The sequence below is a fragment of the Mustela lutreola genome, chromosome 7, assembly GCF_030435805.1.
Source record: "Mustela lutreola isolate mMusLut2 chromosome 7, mMusLut2.pri, whole genome shotgun sequence".
In the NCBI taxonomy this organism is placed as follows: Eukaryota; Metazoa; Chordata; class Mammalia; order Carnivora; family Mustelidae; genus Mustela; species Mustela lutreola.
Window position 1 is genome coordinate 114083344 of NC_081296.1, and position 16604 is coordinate 114099947.

A 16604-nucleotide genomic window follows, 5' to 3' on the forward strand; every position below is an offset into this window, starting at 1 on the left:
CATTTATTATTTTTTTCTAAGTAAGCTCTACACCCTAGGTGGGACTTGAATTCATGACCCCAAGATCAAGACTCACATATTCTACTGACTAAGCCAGCCGGGCACTCCACATTTATTATTTCTTTAGGGAAGCAGGAAGAGGGGGATGAAAGTCTTGAATTCCCCTTGAGGGTTTTTATTTAGTTTGCTAGATTCTGCAGAGCCACAAATGTTTGAAGTAGGTCAGTGACCTGTCAAATGTTTTAAAATATTTGTTTGGTTAAGATGTTATAAAATGTAACCACTCCACAATACTCTGACCCTAGACTCACTGAGACACTATCCACTTCAACTGGTTCAGCTACATAGAAAATCACTAAAAAAGTGAAGCGAATGACAAGAATATAAAAAAAGTTGAGACATACCTGAAACTAATTCGATGCCTTTAACTGGTTTTGTAACACGATTGTACAGTTGGTATCAATCTCCCTTATCCAAACCCCTCTAATTTAGTGTGGGAGGCACACCTCTTCAGAGATTATGTAATTTTAAAGGTGGAATCAAACTGTAGCAGGACTGAGTCTTCAGTGGTGCAGCCGAGTCCGTAACTTCAGGTCAGTGCACAGGTGGACCCAAGGGCAGTGTGACCAGACTTCGGCTGATGGGAATGTTTGAAAGATGCATTATATCGAGCTCATCCAGTAAGGGTAGGAATAGAAAGGCCTTTGGATCATGGAATTTAATTCCACTACACCTTATGGAGTATGAGAGTCAGATTGTGGAATATCCAGATGAATAGGAAACATTTTTTTACATTAAGGAGGATGAAATCTAATCATTTAGCTCGGGGTAAGCAATACCATTAAGCAAATTGCATAATTTTGCACAAAAACCAACAGAGACTGTTCTAAAATGACTCCCGTTGTCCTTGGGCCTGCTAGTCTATGAAATGTTTGTGTGGGTTTTGTTTTTCTTTTTCCCTTCTTTTCTCTCCTCCCTACCCCCCACCCACAGGGATAAATAACTTTTATTTTTTTTTAAGATTTTATTTATTTATTTGACAGAGAGAGATCACAAGTAGGCAGAGGCAGGCAGAGAGAGAGGGGGAAGCAGGCTCCCTGCTGAGCAGAGAGCCCTATATGGGGCTCGATCCCAGGACCCTGAGATCATGACCTGAGCCGAAGGCAGAGGCTTAACCCACTGAGCCACCCAGGTGCCCCAGGGATAAAGAACTTTTACACACCATGTATGTATAAATATAAAGTTTATTTAGCATAGTGTTTAGAAAAATAAGTTCACATCATTTCAGAAAACAAATAAAACACTTAACTGTCCAGGCATAAACCCCTATTACAGTACAACATACATACTTTAGATCTCTTTGGTTGGGTAATTAAGCACAGAAATGTTCTGGGACATGCTCTGTGTGCCATCACCTAACAGTGCAGTAGAGACTCTGTTACCCCACCCCGTGATATACATTCTGAATAGATTTTCTCTTTGTGTAAGGCACAGTAAAACCATATTGAGTATATAACCGGTCTCCTCTAAACATACAGTACATGCAACAAAAGAACAAAAATTGAGAACCCTGAAAGCCAAAAGAGTCACATGCTACATAATTTTGATTAATAAAATGTATGGTTGTAATATTAAATTAACATGAAATGTATCAACTAGATACAAAATAACTCTTAGGCTCTATCATCTAAGTTCTAGGAAGACTTTGAAACATCTTTCATAAAATGTAATTCTTTCCCCACAAATGTCCTGAATTATTTATATTTTTATGATGAGATGATCTGTCAAAAACATTGTAAAAGAATGAATAACTTCTATGTACTAATGCACACTTGCCTAACATGTAGCAGGCAGGCTGCAACACATGCCCAATAATCCAACTTTTGACATGCAAGATGCACGGGCATATACAGGGAGATTTAAGGTCAGTGTGCAATTTAACTACACATTTTTACCTATGGCTATAACATCTACTTGCCTTTCATAACACAAGAAAGGCACTGAAACATGTGTACGAGTCAGTCTTTTCATTACTATAAATATACACGAGCTAGGAAACACTACAACACAGGTGTTCTTGCTTGCTTGAGGAACAAATGTACCGCCTCTTTAAATGATAAAACTGTTCTTTACTAGCTGTAACTAAGAGCTAAATGCCACATTCTGGCATCGAGTGCATCGAGAGCCTCACACCAAAAATCCTACAGCCAGCAGCAGGGGTTGGGGTTTGCAGGGAGAGTTTTTACCCCATTCTGATTCCTCTTTGGGGATCATTTGAGGGTCATTTGCAGCATCTTCAAGCATTGGTTTATGTAAGAGAAATTCTGCCACATGAACTCCAAGGGTTGAGTCTGGCCCTTGGTATTGCAAAAAAACATTTGCAATTCTGTGCAAGGAGATCATGGGGTTTATCTTATTTCATTCACATATGTATGGGCTATAAACCAACTGGCCCTTATTTTACTGAAAGAATAGAAAAGAACAGTAAGTTCTTTATAATGTGCATTGATTCTTACCTGGTATATTGTGTAGCTACCTGGAGTCATTGTAGGGGTATAATTACATCATGTTAGGAGTATGAATGGATTTCCTAGGTAAGTCTTAAGCTTTGTGCTATCTTTCCTTTTTCTTAAGGGAAAAAAAGAGGAAGAATTTTGAATAAAAGAGAGGCTTATTATATTTTTGGAAGACATATGAAACTTTTCCAGTTATTTATATGCTATATATAACTTTTTAGATCTTCCTGTTTCCCTTATTAGATCAGTATTGTAAAATAATGAACCAAAACTCTCGATATCTGCAGCCATCAAGTGAAAAAACATCATCTTCATGTAAACTACACTACAGAGCCATATAATTAATCTCAGTAACATGATCAGCACACACCTACAAAAAAAAAAACAACAAAAAACAAGCTGAGTAAGGAGTGATGGAGTGGAAGAGAACTCTAAAACACCTGACTGTTAAAAAAAAAAAAAAGACGAAAAACTGTAGTTTCAGCAGTTTAAGAACATTCACTAATTCCATAAAAAAAAGGGGGGGATCTAAGTTCTTTAACGAAACGATGGGAAGAAGTCTTGATAGGGCTCTTCATCTACGTCTGTGATTTCCATTTGGAATAACAAGAAAAGTGAAGTCCTCTATGGCCCTTATTCAACATGCTTAGCGGATGGGCCTGTTGGGATCAAGAGTATACTCTTTGTTCTGATCTTGAAGAGAGCAAGACTGGTAACAGCTTTATGTTCGATGACTTTAAGTCATCTTCGAAGACATCATTTTCTCCCATTTCTTGCTTTGCAGTCACCAAAAGACTTCACTCCCTACCTAAATATATTTGCATTATTCCATTTTGTGTTCGGTCCTGATAGATAGAAACTATAACCACAGCTCACAACATTATCAAGCAAGCTTCTCAAAGAAACCCCAAAAGATTTACTTTTAAATAAGACATGATAATATAGTGCAAGTAACAGTTGTATGTCATCATCATGTAACAACTGATTCAAAACACCTAGAACTAAGTTTCATCAGGGCAGAGTTTTGCTCCAGAGAATTTACATAATTCTTTCTGTAGTTTAAAAAGGCTGTTTTCATAGTCTACAGAATTCATTTTACATGGTAATCTATGATTGTTATTTTCGTCGTAATGAAAAGCATCAACAATGTATCAGTTGATCATCCATTTACATCATAAATGTACGTAATTACATAAGTGAAACTTAATTCTGCAGATTTAAAGCAATTTTGTGGTGAAAATAACCCTGTTAGATAGAAAAGAGCCATCAGTGCTTTTGTTGACACTTCTGTACCTTAAGAATAATTAAAAGGCCACAAGGTAAAAAGGCACATAGAATTCTATAGAAAACATATTTAAATGAATCAGAGAGTTGCTAAATAAAGAACAAGGATGTGAAAAAAAGTACCAAAATTCCAATATTGGGAGTTAGATTGCCTGTTTCAGTGTTATTAATATTGACCATAATAGACTCCTGATAAAAATCATCACTTTTAAAATCCTACAAAAAGTAAAACTTTGTTGGAAATAACTATGTTCACTTCCTGTTCAAGCAATAAAAATAAATTAAACAGTAAGAAAACATTTTTCTTTTCAGTTCATAGTGTCTGAAGTATAAGAGAAACATATACAGCATAAATAAAATTCACTGTAATTCCTCAAATCCTGGCTTAGAGGACTAATATATTTACACTCATACTGAAGTTTGTTTCAGCGTTTTTAGTGGAGTTGCAAACTTTCTCAGCCCCACTGGACTATTAGCAAGCACATTTGGAAATGTGTGGAGACAAACCAAGACTTTCACAAAAAAGGCTGAGAAACAGAAATGCATATATTAAAAAATAAACCCTTACAATAGTGCGGAGTACCATTTATGCTTCTTAACCTCATCAATGCCCATGGAGTAAAAGTAAACAAAAAATAAGTGTATTGTTTCTAAAGCCAATGTCAGGTGTATACAGTTTAAATTTAAAGAACTATAGAGTTCCATTTGACCTTAGAATTATATTAAGTCAACCAAATGATACACTTTGACTTGGTATATTTCATCTTGTTCCTTTGTCTCCACCTATTTAAGAGAGAACATTCGTGAACGAAGAAGCTGCGGCAACGCAGTTCTACTCTTGTATATTTAACTGTGATCTTCATGCAGATCAATCCAGTCCCTCAAATGCATTTACTCACAAAACCAGTGTTTCCCTGTAAATGGGAAAATGCTTTATGTCCTCAGGGCTTCATGAAAAGATCTGCCTGCTGATGCCAGAAAAAAAGGGCGGGGGTGGAGGGATGGGCGGGAACAAGTTTATAAGTCTTGCATATCTTCATCCAACTGGACAGTTTGGAGCTTGGCAAGCTCTTTTTTGTCTGTTTCCAGCTCTTCACAGACAGTCTCGACCATGCCCTCTAGGACATACTTGGATTTTGAGTCCAGCATCATTAAGTTGCTTGTGGCTTTGCCCTCAGAATTTGTTAAGAAATTCTCTTTTATGTTAGCTACTGATTGCAGAACCAAGTGATGTTCTCTGACAAAATCCTGGTGTACTGCTGGGGAAGGGTGACCCACCTGGTCTTCAGCCGTAGGAACAATTTCCCCAAGGGCAGCCTGGGTCATGGGGACTGACAACAGATCTTGACCAGCAATGAGGGAACAGTTCTGAAGAGTTGCATAGTTAGTGTTGCTGACAGATGTCACAGTAGACTTGCTTGCCACAGGTGCAGACATTGGCTGGCTCTCAGCAATGTCAGGGTTTAGCTCAGTGGGATTTAGTAAGGTAGGGGGAGTCAGGGAAAAATTATGAGTTGGGGATACGTTAACTAATGAGGAGGCCAATGGATGGAGGCCACTCCCCGAGATATTTTCAGAAGACAGGTTTGCATTTATTTGTGGATTCTGATTGACAGGCATCAACTGAGAAAATACCAGGCTCCTCTCCAAGCCCTCCTGTTTAACAGATCCTATAGTCTGGCCTGAATTAGGAACAGTGTATACCACTGCACTGGGAGCAAGAGAGCTCAAGAAAACCTTTCCTTGCTGGACTGTGGTGGACTCACTTGTAAATGTGCTCCCATCTGAAGTGCTTGAATTTACTGAAATATTACCTAAAAAAAATAAAGTACAGATTATCATTGATGAAATTGGTAAGGAAAGGGAAAAAAGGATACTTTTTACACACACAATTTTTCTCAGGTTCAGCAGAATCACCTTGAGCACTTAAAAGTACAGATTCCCAGGCTCTACTCCTGAAAATCTGACTCAGTAAGTCCTAGGACAGGTGTATTTTAAACTCCCAAGTCTGATGACACAGTGGGAGTGAGAACTACTGGTTTAGAAACCAAGTGTGATCCCCTCCTTTTTTCCAAGTTCTAGTTTCAGTCAAGTTTCTGGATCATTATTACCAACTTGATTTCTCTCAATCAGTTGACAGTTGTACCTAGCTCTGCCAGTAAGAACTAGAAAACACAAATGCAAAATAAAATGCCTTTGTTCAAGACAAGCTCAGGGGACGCTTGGTTGGGCAGCTGCCTTCGGCTCGGGTCATGATCCCGGCATCCTGGGATCGAGTCCCACATCGGGCTCCTTGCTCGGCACGGAGCCTGCTTCTCCCTCTGCCTCTGCCTGCCATTCTGTCTGCCTGTGCTCGCTCTCTCCCCCTCTCTCTCTCTGATAAATAAATAAAATCTTTAAAAAAAAAAAAGACAAGCTCAGTAACCGACATAAATAGAAATGTAGAAAATCCCTGTAAAATGAGTTGCCCTGGGGCTTGAAGTTAACCATATAAACCTGTACAGACAAGTTTCAAACTTTCACCAAACTAACCATAAAGTAATGTCAACAAAATATTCAATAGTTTTTTCTTTTGTTGTGCCAGTTCTGGATTTTCAGGATTGTGGTGATAGGAAAAATTAATGATAAAGTGTACTTCTAAAATTACAGATTAATGTAAATAACTAGAGCTAATGCTCTCTAAAAGGTTCGTATTTTTGGCTCTCACTATAGTGGTCTACAGAGAGCAGAAGCAGAAAAAGAAACATAAATGGAAAGCTGAGAAGATGTTCAAAAATGAGGTAACTCAGACCATGGAGATGAATTAGACCCTTCCACTCACTCCTGCTATGAAATAAAACACTTTTCTTTTTGAGTCTTTACATAGACACAGTAAAATGATGGCAACGATCCTGCTGCTATAAGAAAGGTGGACCTGAGGGAATTTTGTGACAGAATAATTCGGATGGGTTGTTTACTCTGATCTCAAATTAGATGTTCAGTAAACTATTATTTTGAGAAAACTGCTCAATATTAAAGGTAATTCACCTGAGACATACCCCTTCTTGAATTAGAATAACTGTTACCAAATAATTAGAACAATTTTTAATAATATATTACCACCTATATTGATAAATAAATGTCACAGGGCTGTTTATACGTCTTCCAAACACTTTTTAAGCACCTTAAATTCAAAGAAATGTCTTTAAATGAAAAAAAAAAAAGAAGAAGAAAAGATTGCATTTAAGCTTTAAAAAAGATTTAACCACTAGAAAGTCCTCTTCGTGGAAATATTGATGTTAATAAAAACATTTCTATGTACGTCTGGGCTCTTCCCTAACATAAATGTTTGTTCCAGGCCAAACAAATGAAAAGGCTTTTATTTGACTTCAACTTAAGTATGCTTTAAAATTCCTGCTGGCTGCTAAACTGTAGCAAAATCATCTGAAATATTTATTTTGTTATGTCTTACGCATTATGAAAGTATTTGCCTATGTATATGTGAACATAATGATTAGTTATTTTTTGAGAACCATAAATAATATGACAGCACATTTTCCCCAACAGCTACTGAAATATATAAATAAAATAATTTTGAACATGTAGACATTATAGCATATATGAATGAAGGAAGAAAAGCAGATGTGATCTAAAACTTGATATTTAAGTGTAACTGTACCTGAATTATAACCTGGACAATAATTTCAAAATCAGTTAAAAAAATCCAAATGAAAAAGGACATAGGTGAAAAGCTTAACTTTGTAATGATGGTAAGGAAAGCACCCCTTATTTTCTGAGATTATAAAGTGAGCAAAAGATGTAGATATTCTGGATTTCCATATAAATACTAATTATTGAAGGATAATCTCCGTTGTCTGCACATTTTAAAGCAAGCCTTAGTATCCATTTTTGAGAAAGCCTGAATCCCTAAATGCTTTATTGAGACCTGCAGTCCATAATTACTCTAAAGGAACGTTACTTCCTGGACCCATGTGGTTAAACTTAGGCCTTTAATGCACACAGACAGTCTAAGGATTGACAGCTCTGTCATTTGATCTTAGATTTTTTTTTTTTTTTTAAAGATTTTATTTATTTATTTGACAGAGAGAGATCACAAGTAGGCAGAGAGGCAGGCAGAGAGAGAGAGGAGGAAGCAGGCTCCCCGCTGAGCAGAGAGCCCGACGCGGGGCTCGATCCCAGGACCCCGAGATCATGACCTGAGCCGAAGGCAGCGGCTTAACCCACTGAGCCACCCAGGCGCCCCTGATCTTAGATTTTTTAACTGAAAATGCTATTCTTATTCATATTAAATGTCCCATTTTAAAAATTAGCTGTTAGTTTGCAATGATTTTCTATGGTAGCATATTTCTAGATTGCTTTTTTCTTCTTCCCCAATGTACATCTCATACTTTTTGCTCACATTTGTTGTCTTTAAAATGTTACCTACTGTTTTGGAAATTTCCTGAAAAGACAAAAAGGGGTTAGATCCACATTAAATTACTATACTATAAAATGAAGAACTTTGACTTTCCTTGTGGTTTCCATATTTTTGCCTTAGGTCAGATAGTGACTTGACTTAATCCTTTCCAGAACTTGGAACAATGAATAAATACATGTTGTGCTTCAGGAGTTTTGTGTTTTTACTGCCCTTCTACCTGATAATTGATTCTACAGAATGAAATGTGTTCAACAACATTTTTTCCATTAATGCCTCCTATAAACTGAAGCAGATCATAGTTGTGAAAACAAAAAAAGTTGTGCATAAACGGATATTTTTTTGGATAAAGCCATTTTATAGGAAGCTGATCTTTAAGGCAAACAACTACTTATTTTGGTTTCATAAAAGTCTGGACATTCAGATTCGCTTACAGGAAGGCAAACCTGCATTGACATCACCTACTCCTAAGTTTAAGGGCCTCTGCCACCTCCACTGAGATTCTAACCATTCCTGTTTCTATACACAAACAATGACACAGAGTCATCAGACTTGCTTAAAGTCAGTGAAGAAGTGGCCTATCGGCTTCAGGTTTCCTGAATTTCAGATCAGTGTTTTCTTTAGAATACTGCCCTTGGTCAAGTCACAAACATATATATAATAAGGCTTATAGTTGCCTTCCTAGGGGGGCATACACGCAGAGCAACAGACTCCCAGTCACACATTCCTCTGGTTTTCCTTTAGTTCGTTTTTCAGTTAGTTTTAATTATAGGAGGAACATGATTCAAACACAATTGATTCAGTCTTTTCAGCTTGCTCTTCTAAAACACTTTTTGGTCAAACAGAAAATGCTTAGGTAAAGTGTACACATTTCGTACCAATTGCTTAGACTAATTTTGTGTTCTTAGCAATATCATTAATTTTTAATCTTAAAATGTCAAGCAATGGGTTATTCTGTAAGCACCAATTGACTTATCATATTTCTATAATTGTAGAACTGGCAAGATTTGCTCTGAACTGTATTTTTCCATTCAGTTGTTAGGAAAACAAAAGCCCATCTCCATGATGCCAGAGAGCCAAACAAGCAGGATATTACACTGCTGTGGCAAAGGAGGAGAGACAGACCGAGGCTCTCTGCAGCTGTGGCGGCCAGTAAGGTACCTGAAGAGTAACATCAATCTATAGCTCTCACCAAACGCGTCATTTACAGCAGCAGGCTAAAACAGTCACTGGTGCATTATGGTACCGAATGAGACTTTTACCTTGTGAAGCGGCTACGGAAACAGAAGGCAGCTGCAGTGGAGAGAATCCAATGCTCCCATTAAGGAACTGGCTGTTCGTTCCGGAATTGGGGATCTGGACAATGCCATACTGGTTAATTTGCACGGGTGTAGTAAAAGTCACCACAGAGCCTCCGTCCTGGGAAGCCACTGTTTGAACACCTTCTCTTTTTACCTCAGTGCTGGGGATGAGCCCTGGGAATGACACAGGGGCACTGGAGCTGTAAGACGTGGTGGCTGCTGAGTTAGCTGAAGAACTCTGGAGGACTTTGAATTCCTTCACATCCTGGGAGGTAGACCCAAGTATGTCACTCATGGATATACCATTGCTCACAATGTTTGAGGCCATTTTTGGTGGGTTCAATGACACAGTCTGTGTATTCCCCACATTTAGTCCATTAAGGATGACTCCATTGGGTCCCTGAATGAAAGAATTACCATTAAGAAAGACAGGTGAAGTACTAGCGGGCACCAAGCTTCCGTTCAACAAAACTCCAGAAGAGCTTAATGAGATCTTAGCATTTCCAATTTGTTGCATGTATACTGGCTCCATGTGACTGGGAAGGCTGAGGTTGGCAACACTATCCGAGGAACCGGAGAGTGGATGAGGAGACAAGTCCTCATGGCCCTTGCTGGATTCATCTTCAGTGCTGGGATTGCCATCTGACTCACTGCAGAGAGAGGGAAAACCAAGACATTCCAGAGGTGAGAGGGAGGACGTTCTACATAGTGCCATTTGTTTAGAAATCCAGCCTCTAACCCCATTAAAGTCAGTATTTAAGGAAAGCAGAGCAGGAAGCCTTTGGTTCTGTTTAAGCTATGAGACCTTCCAGCAGATTCGGACCTTCCAGAGAATGTGGGAAGATAAACTCTCCTGTGCCGACCATTTTTACCAATAATAAATTCAGGCAAAGTCCAGAGATCTGGAAGATGTAAATTCAGCTAACAGGATTTACTATGAGAATTGTATATACATTTTTATAGCATTGAAGTTATTCCTTCCTGTTAAATTCGCTGCTACCTACACCACAGAAAAAATTCCCTAGATGAGGTAGGTGGTCAGTGGTCAGTCTTTCCTGTTTAGGAACTCCTTCCCCTCCCCTCAAAACCAATTCAGATTAGTGTGATCTTGGAGGGAAATGAAACTGCCAAAGGAGCAGGAGGTGGGAAGTGTTTTGTTTGTCAGTTAGTTAACAAGAGATCATTTTCTCACCTGCTCCCAAACTTCTACTCCACCAGACTGACAACTCTCTCATTCAACAAAGTGGCTGTCCTTGATGTAGGAAAGGCACTTTCAACCCAAGAACTGTTATGTGCAGTCTCCTTTGAATCCAAAAGAAGCCATAGGGGCCTATTTAACATACACCATCCAGTGCCCTGGTGAGGTGGGAGGGAAAGGGTGTGGGTCACTCAGCAGCCTTGTAACCCCTTCCCCAGCACCCTCATTCCTTCTGCTCCAGGCTGGACTGTGTTCCTCACTCCTTCACTTAAGGGGAAACACCAAATCCGGGAAGGGGTAGTGGTGGGAGTTCCCATTTGGTCTGAAGCTGGGAGGGGGTGAAAGGGTCAGTTAGTGGGCAGCTGGGAAGCGTGGTGCGACTTGGCCTCGTAGAAGATCCACGTCCCTCGCAGTGCCCGGCGGTCGGTTCGCTTTCAAGGGGAGGGGAGGGGATTACCCGGGCTTTGGGCTGCGGGGCCAGGAGCGCAGAAAGCGCTTTGATTTACGAGCTGAGGCTGAGCAGCCGTCGCCGTCTGCGAGGGTGACTCACCGGGGGTGCGGGTGGGAGGTAGATCCGGAGAGGGGCCCAAACCAGGCAACTGGGCCGGGGGCGGGGGTTGTGGCGTTGGGGCGGGGGGACGTACAGAGCCGGCAGAGTGTGGCTAGGGAGACGGGGAACGAGCTCAGGGGAACGAGCTCAGCCGGGGAGTGGGGGCTACAGGGCAGCTGGCCTGCGTGCCACGCCCGCTCCCCACCCCCTGCCTCTGGCCCTGAGGATTCCGACGGAGCTCCGAGCGACAGGATCCGCTGCCACAAGCTGGCGCGGGGTGACCAACAGGCCTCCTCTGGGTCTCCCCTAAAGTCTGCGGAAGGATGCATGCAAGTCACAGTGCGCGTTTTGTTTTGGTTACCGCGAGGCCCGGCTCGGACACAGCGCCTCCCTCCCTGCCTCAGGCGACGAGCGCCGGAGCCGGCCGGCCCCGGGAGGGGCGCAGGGGCAGGAGCGGCAAGGGCGGACCGCGGCGGACGCTGGAATGCGCGGGGTGATCACCTTCGCTCGGCCCGGACGCGCTCCGCGGCTCCCAAATTCCTAACCGGCGCAGAACCTCGAGCTGTAGGGTTCTTTCTGTTCTATGCCCGCGTGGCTTGAGACACCATCTCTTTAGGCGATCTTCTCCATAGTTCGCTCAACAATAAACAAAATATACCCTCCAGGTGTCTGACTCGAAAGGACGCAGGAAAGAGGTGGAAACCCTATTTTCTACCAGCTGGGATCCAAAACTCTGCCAGCCCAAAAGTTCAAACCCGCCAGAGTGGGCACTCTAGGAGGTGTGGAGCTGATAGCGCCCCCACCCCCAATCGCTGTCCCAGGAGGGAGCCACGCAGGGTTCGGGGACCGAGGAAGCAAGCCCTCCAGCCCCACTGCCCCGGCGGCGCTGAAATCCGATCCGAAGGAGTTCAGAATCAGGTTTCAAAACACGGCAGAGCCCAGCCCGCACCATCACCCCACGTTGCCGCGGCCGCGAAGGGAACCACAGCGGGCCGGGTGAATGATTAACTCTGTCACATAAAACCTCGACGTCCCCAGCCCCCCTTCTGAAACGCAAGCCCCCACCAACACCCTCATTCTTCTAGAGCGGCCAAGGCGACCTCTAACGCAGGTTGCGGCGGCGGGGCGGGATGGGGGGCGGCAGCCGAACCCGGGGCGCGGGGTGAAGGAGCTCGTGCGCACGCCCGGCCGGTGTAACCCGCTGGAGGTGCAGACCCGGGCCCGCGCTGGCAACCTCCGTGGGCCTCTGGCGGCAACCAGAGCTGCCTTTCCGGCGCCTACACACGCTCCTGCGCCCCGCCAGAACCCGAGAGAGAGTGGCAACTTCAAAGCCAGCGGGATGGGGGTGGGAAACTGGGCGGCAGTGACCAGCCGTGGTGGGGGCGGGGACTGAGACCTAAGCGGGCGACGAGAAACTTCTGGGGGGAGGAGGGGGAGGGTAAGGAGGGAGGTTCCCCCGCCTCTCGCCACCGCCGCCCCCCCATCCCCCGGTCCGGGAGAGGTGGGGGGCGGGGAGAGGTGGGCAGCCGGACCAGGCTGGTGGGGAAGGTAAGCGCCATGTTTGCGAGCACTTGGAGGAAAAGAAAGCTGGGAAGGGGGTGGGGGAGAGAAAAGGGGAGGCGGAGGAAAGTTGGCGCTCACCTTTTGGACTGGGTCTCTGAGGGGTTCCGATCGCGCTGCCGGCGGTTCTTGAACCAGTTGCTGACCTGGGTGAGGGAGAGGCCGGTGATCTTGGCCAGGTGCCGCTTCTCGGCGGGCGAAGGGTAGCGATTCTGCTTGTAGAGCTCCTTGAGCGCGTTGCGCGACTTCTCCTTGAAACAATACACCGTCTCCTCGCCGTCCCAGATGGTGCGGGGCAGGGGGAATTTCCTGCGCAGCCGGTACTTGTCCACGGCGCCCAGTGGCCGGCCGCGGGCTCGCTCGGCCTCGGTGTAGCGCGCCTTGTACCAGAGCTGCTGCAGCAGCGGGTGGTTGGCCGACTCGAAGCTGTGGCTCTCGAGGATGCTGTAGAGCTCGGGGTAGATGCCCTGGTGGAAGGCCACCAGCGCCCGCGCCTTCAGCAGGCTCTCGTTGCCACGTAGCAGGTCGCTCTGGGGCAGGGACCACAGGAACCGGGCCAGGCGGTCCAGGTTGCCCCCCTGCTGCAGCGCCTCGCACACGCAGGCGACATGGTCGGGCGAGAAGGCCAGTGGGGTCTGCGCGGCGGCGGCGGCGGCGGCGACGGCGGCCGCGGCGTGGTGGTGCCTGCCCAGAAGTTCCGAGTGGAGTTGTACCTGATCCGCCGCCGCTGCCGCCACTGCCCCTTCCTCTCCGCTCACCCTTGCGGCGGCGGCCGAGGCGTCCCCCGGCTCCAGGGGGAAAGGGGCTGGAGCCGGGGGACTCAGCCCCGCCGCCGCGCCCCCCGCCACTTCTCGGGGCGCCTCCTGCCCTTCCGAGGCGCTTTCCATCCCATTCTCCTGCTTGATGTCCGCCGCACTTGCAATCTGCCCGGTGGGGGAGGAAGAGGACATTTTTTGTTGTTTATTTTCCTCCCTCCCTCACTCCCTCGCACTCTTTTCCTCTTTCTTTCCCCCTCTCTTACTCCTCCTTCTTCTTCTCCCTCCCTCCTCCCCCCCTCCGGAAAGCCCACTCCCTCCCTCCCGGTTTCGGCTGGATCTGGCCGATCAGGTTTCCCCCCGGCCACGCAGTCACCATTAAGATAGCTGCTAGAGCAAAGTAGTGTAAAAGGATAGCTGCTTTCTGCTGTTCCCCCAACGTGACTCCTCGGGTTGCTGCATACTATATGGCACTGGCGGCCGGGCCGGCCCGGCCGCGCTACCTCATTGGCTATTTCACATTCAGAGGGAGGAGGAGACACGGTTTCTATCCCTGTCGATCACCCGCCTCCCACTCCACCCCTTGCCTTTCCCTCTCCCCCTGACCCCCAGGCACCTATACCTGAAGGGAAACACCGACATTCTTTTTAGGCCATGCTCCTGGGCGGGAAATTACCTAATGTGGCCTGAAAACTGGACAACAGGCTTTTTCAAAGAGAGTTCCTAGGATTCCAGCGGGAATATTAATTGTGTGGCCTTGAGGTCCAGATGCTGAACTCTTAACAAAGAGACCACCGTCAAGCATCCAGATGACAAAATTTCAAAGGAGACGATTGAGAAGCTTTTATATGTTCCTGTTTCCCCTTTACCTCCCTGTCCAAGACGACTTTATCAAGGATTTTGTATTCAAAAGGGTCCAGAATAGAATGTCACTAGGGAATGTTCCAAGGGGAAAAGGTTTATGCTAAACTAAAAAGGGGGAGATATTTGAATATCTTAGAATAATAGATGTATAAAGAGCCCACTGAAAGGACAAAAACAAGAAACCTTCAAAAGGCATTTAACATTCACTCACCTGGAGGTCTGGCAACACAACAAAGTTGAACAGGGTGCAACTAAAGATATAGACTGTTTAATCAATGTGTTTATCTCAGGGAATAGAGTGGAAGAGATCTAAGCTTTACATTATAATAAAGTATGGAAATTTAAGTCTTCAGTATGGACATTTTTCATGTAAATGTATGAATAGTTCTCTGGTGGTGATATTCTTGGTGGAAGCACCAGTTCTAAGTGCAGGTGTCTTCCAGGAGATCAATGCAGGATCAGCAGCCCTTTCAGCAGCACAGACAGATGGAAGACTGCCCTCTGGTTTGAGGTGAAATGCCTGGGGGTGAAGTCTGCTGCTGTTTGCAGTCATGTCTCTTTTATGGTTTGCATGAGGTCTTAACACAGAAAAGGATGAACCCATCTCTGCTTCTGTGATTTCTTTGGGTTAGTTAGGTCCATCTGCTGGTATTCTTTCTCAAAATCCAACATTTTAATGACATCGTCTTAACATCATCTTTCAAGGTGGCTTTGTGCTGTTTCTGCTTCCCAGTTACCCGTAACTGCCTATTTCAGCACATTATAAAGAAGCTGTTAAGGTTACCTGCTGTCATGATCAGCTTGGTGAGATTTTGTTTTTGGTGGACAGATTTGTTTCATTGCTGTCCAACCAAGATGTCATTCGATTTTGGACTTGCTTTTGTACTGTCCTAATGAAGACAGCACTGAAATCTCTGGCAGATTAAAAAATTCATAGTTATAGAAAAGACCATGGGTCTGTACCCCATGGAAATATGCAGTTAGGTATCCAGCTTTAGGACAATATCTGAGATTCACAACTTCCTTGAATTAAAAAAATTTTTTTAGAATAATTTTGACTTACAGAAAAGTCACAAAAAGAGTTGGAGAGTTCCCACCTACTCTTTACTTAGTTTTCCCTAATTTTGACATTTTACATTACAATGATACATTTGTCCAAACAAATTAACATTGCTGCAATATTATTAACCAAACTGTAGACTTTATTTGGATTCACCAGTTTTTCCATTGATGTCTTTCTTCTATTTCACAATCCAATCCAAAATATGACACTGCATTTTATTCATTGAATTTTTAAAGCATATTTATCAGAGCAGAGTAGACAGGAGGTAGGATGGTTTAGTGGAAAAAATGTGGACTTGGGGATCAGCTAGCTAGATGTAGGTTTGGTTTTTTAAAAATATTTTATTTATTTATTTGACAGAGATCACAAGTAGGCAGAGAGGCAGGCAGAGAGAGGGGAAGCAGGCTCCCCGCTAAGCAAAGAGCCTGATGTGGGGCTCCATCCCAGAACGCTGAAATCATGACCAAACCTGAAGGCAGAGGCTTAACCCACTGAGCCACCCAGGAGCCCCTAGATGTAGTTTTAATCCTAGTTCTGCCTTTTATTAGCTACTTGATATAAAAAGTGGACAGGTTTGTTGTGATGATTAAATGAGATAAGGTGTGCCAAAAAGCACCTGGCACATGATTAATCTTTGTTAAATGTTTGTTTGTTAATGTTTGTTACCTTCCTCCTGATAGTGCAAAGTAGGAAACTTTTTTCAGTTGCATATATCCAATGAAAACTCATTTGGCTATATTATAGGATGACCCAAGTTCAGTTCATAGGACTCTTCTTCAGGCTGTTATCCATTAAATATAGTGCGTTTATTTGGAAAACCACTTACTGGGTTTCTGCATGTCTTCTGAGCATATCTTTTGCCTCCAGAGCACCAAGTTCAACAGATCATATAGAAGTAACAGTGACCTTTTGTGAATTTGCAGCCTGTAGCTACAGTGGTATTGTATAGCTCCAGGAGGAGATTCCTGTAGAACCAGAAGTGAAATGCAACCCCCAGCTCTGGATTCCTTCAGCAGGCTGAGCCTCAGGCTCATTCTGGCAGCAATTCGAAGTGGGACCGGAGGTCTTCCACTTCAACAGGGTCAGCTCCTTGGGAACG

At 44.0% G+C, this 16604-nt stretch overlaps 1 protein-coding gene across 2 annotated transcripts; it reads right to left on the reverse strand.

Annotated features, from left to right (window-relative positions):
• Positions 1-1226: 1226 nt before the first annotated feature.
• Positions 1227-14008, reverse strand: LOC131836647 (homeobox protein SIX4). Of its 2 annotated transcripts, XM_059182252.1 has the most exons (4): positions 13955-14008; positions 12905-13746; positions 9477-10165; positions 1227-5614 (listed from the first exon to the last, which is right to left on the reverse strand). In XM_059182252.1, exons 1-4 carry the CDS (start codon positions 13955-13957, stop codon positions 4818-4820), a joined length of 2331 nt encoding a protein of 776 aa, XP_059038235.1. In that variant the 5' UTR covers positions 13958-14008; the 3' UTR covers positions 1227-4817. The 2 variants fall into 2 exon arrangements, with proteins under 2 accessions (XP_059038235.1, XP_059038234.1); XM_059182251.1 differs by lacking the exon at positions 13955-14008 and having other exon boundaries at positions 12905-13864.
• Positions 14009-16604: the final 2596 nt, after the last annotated feature.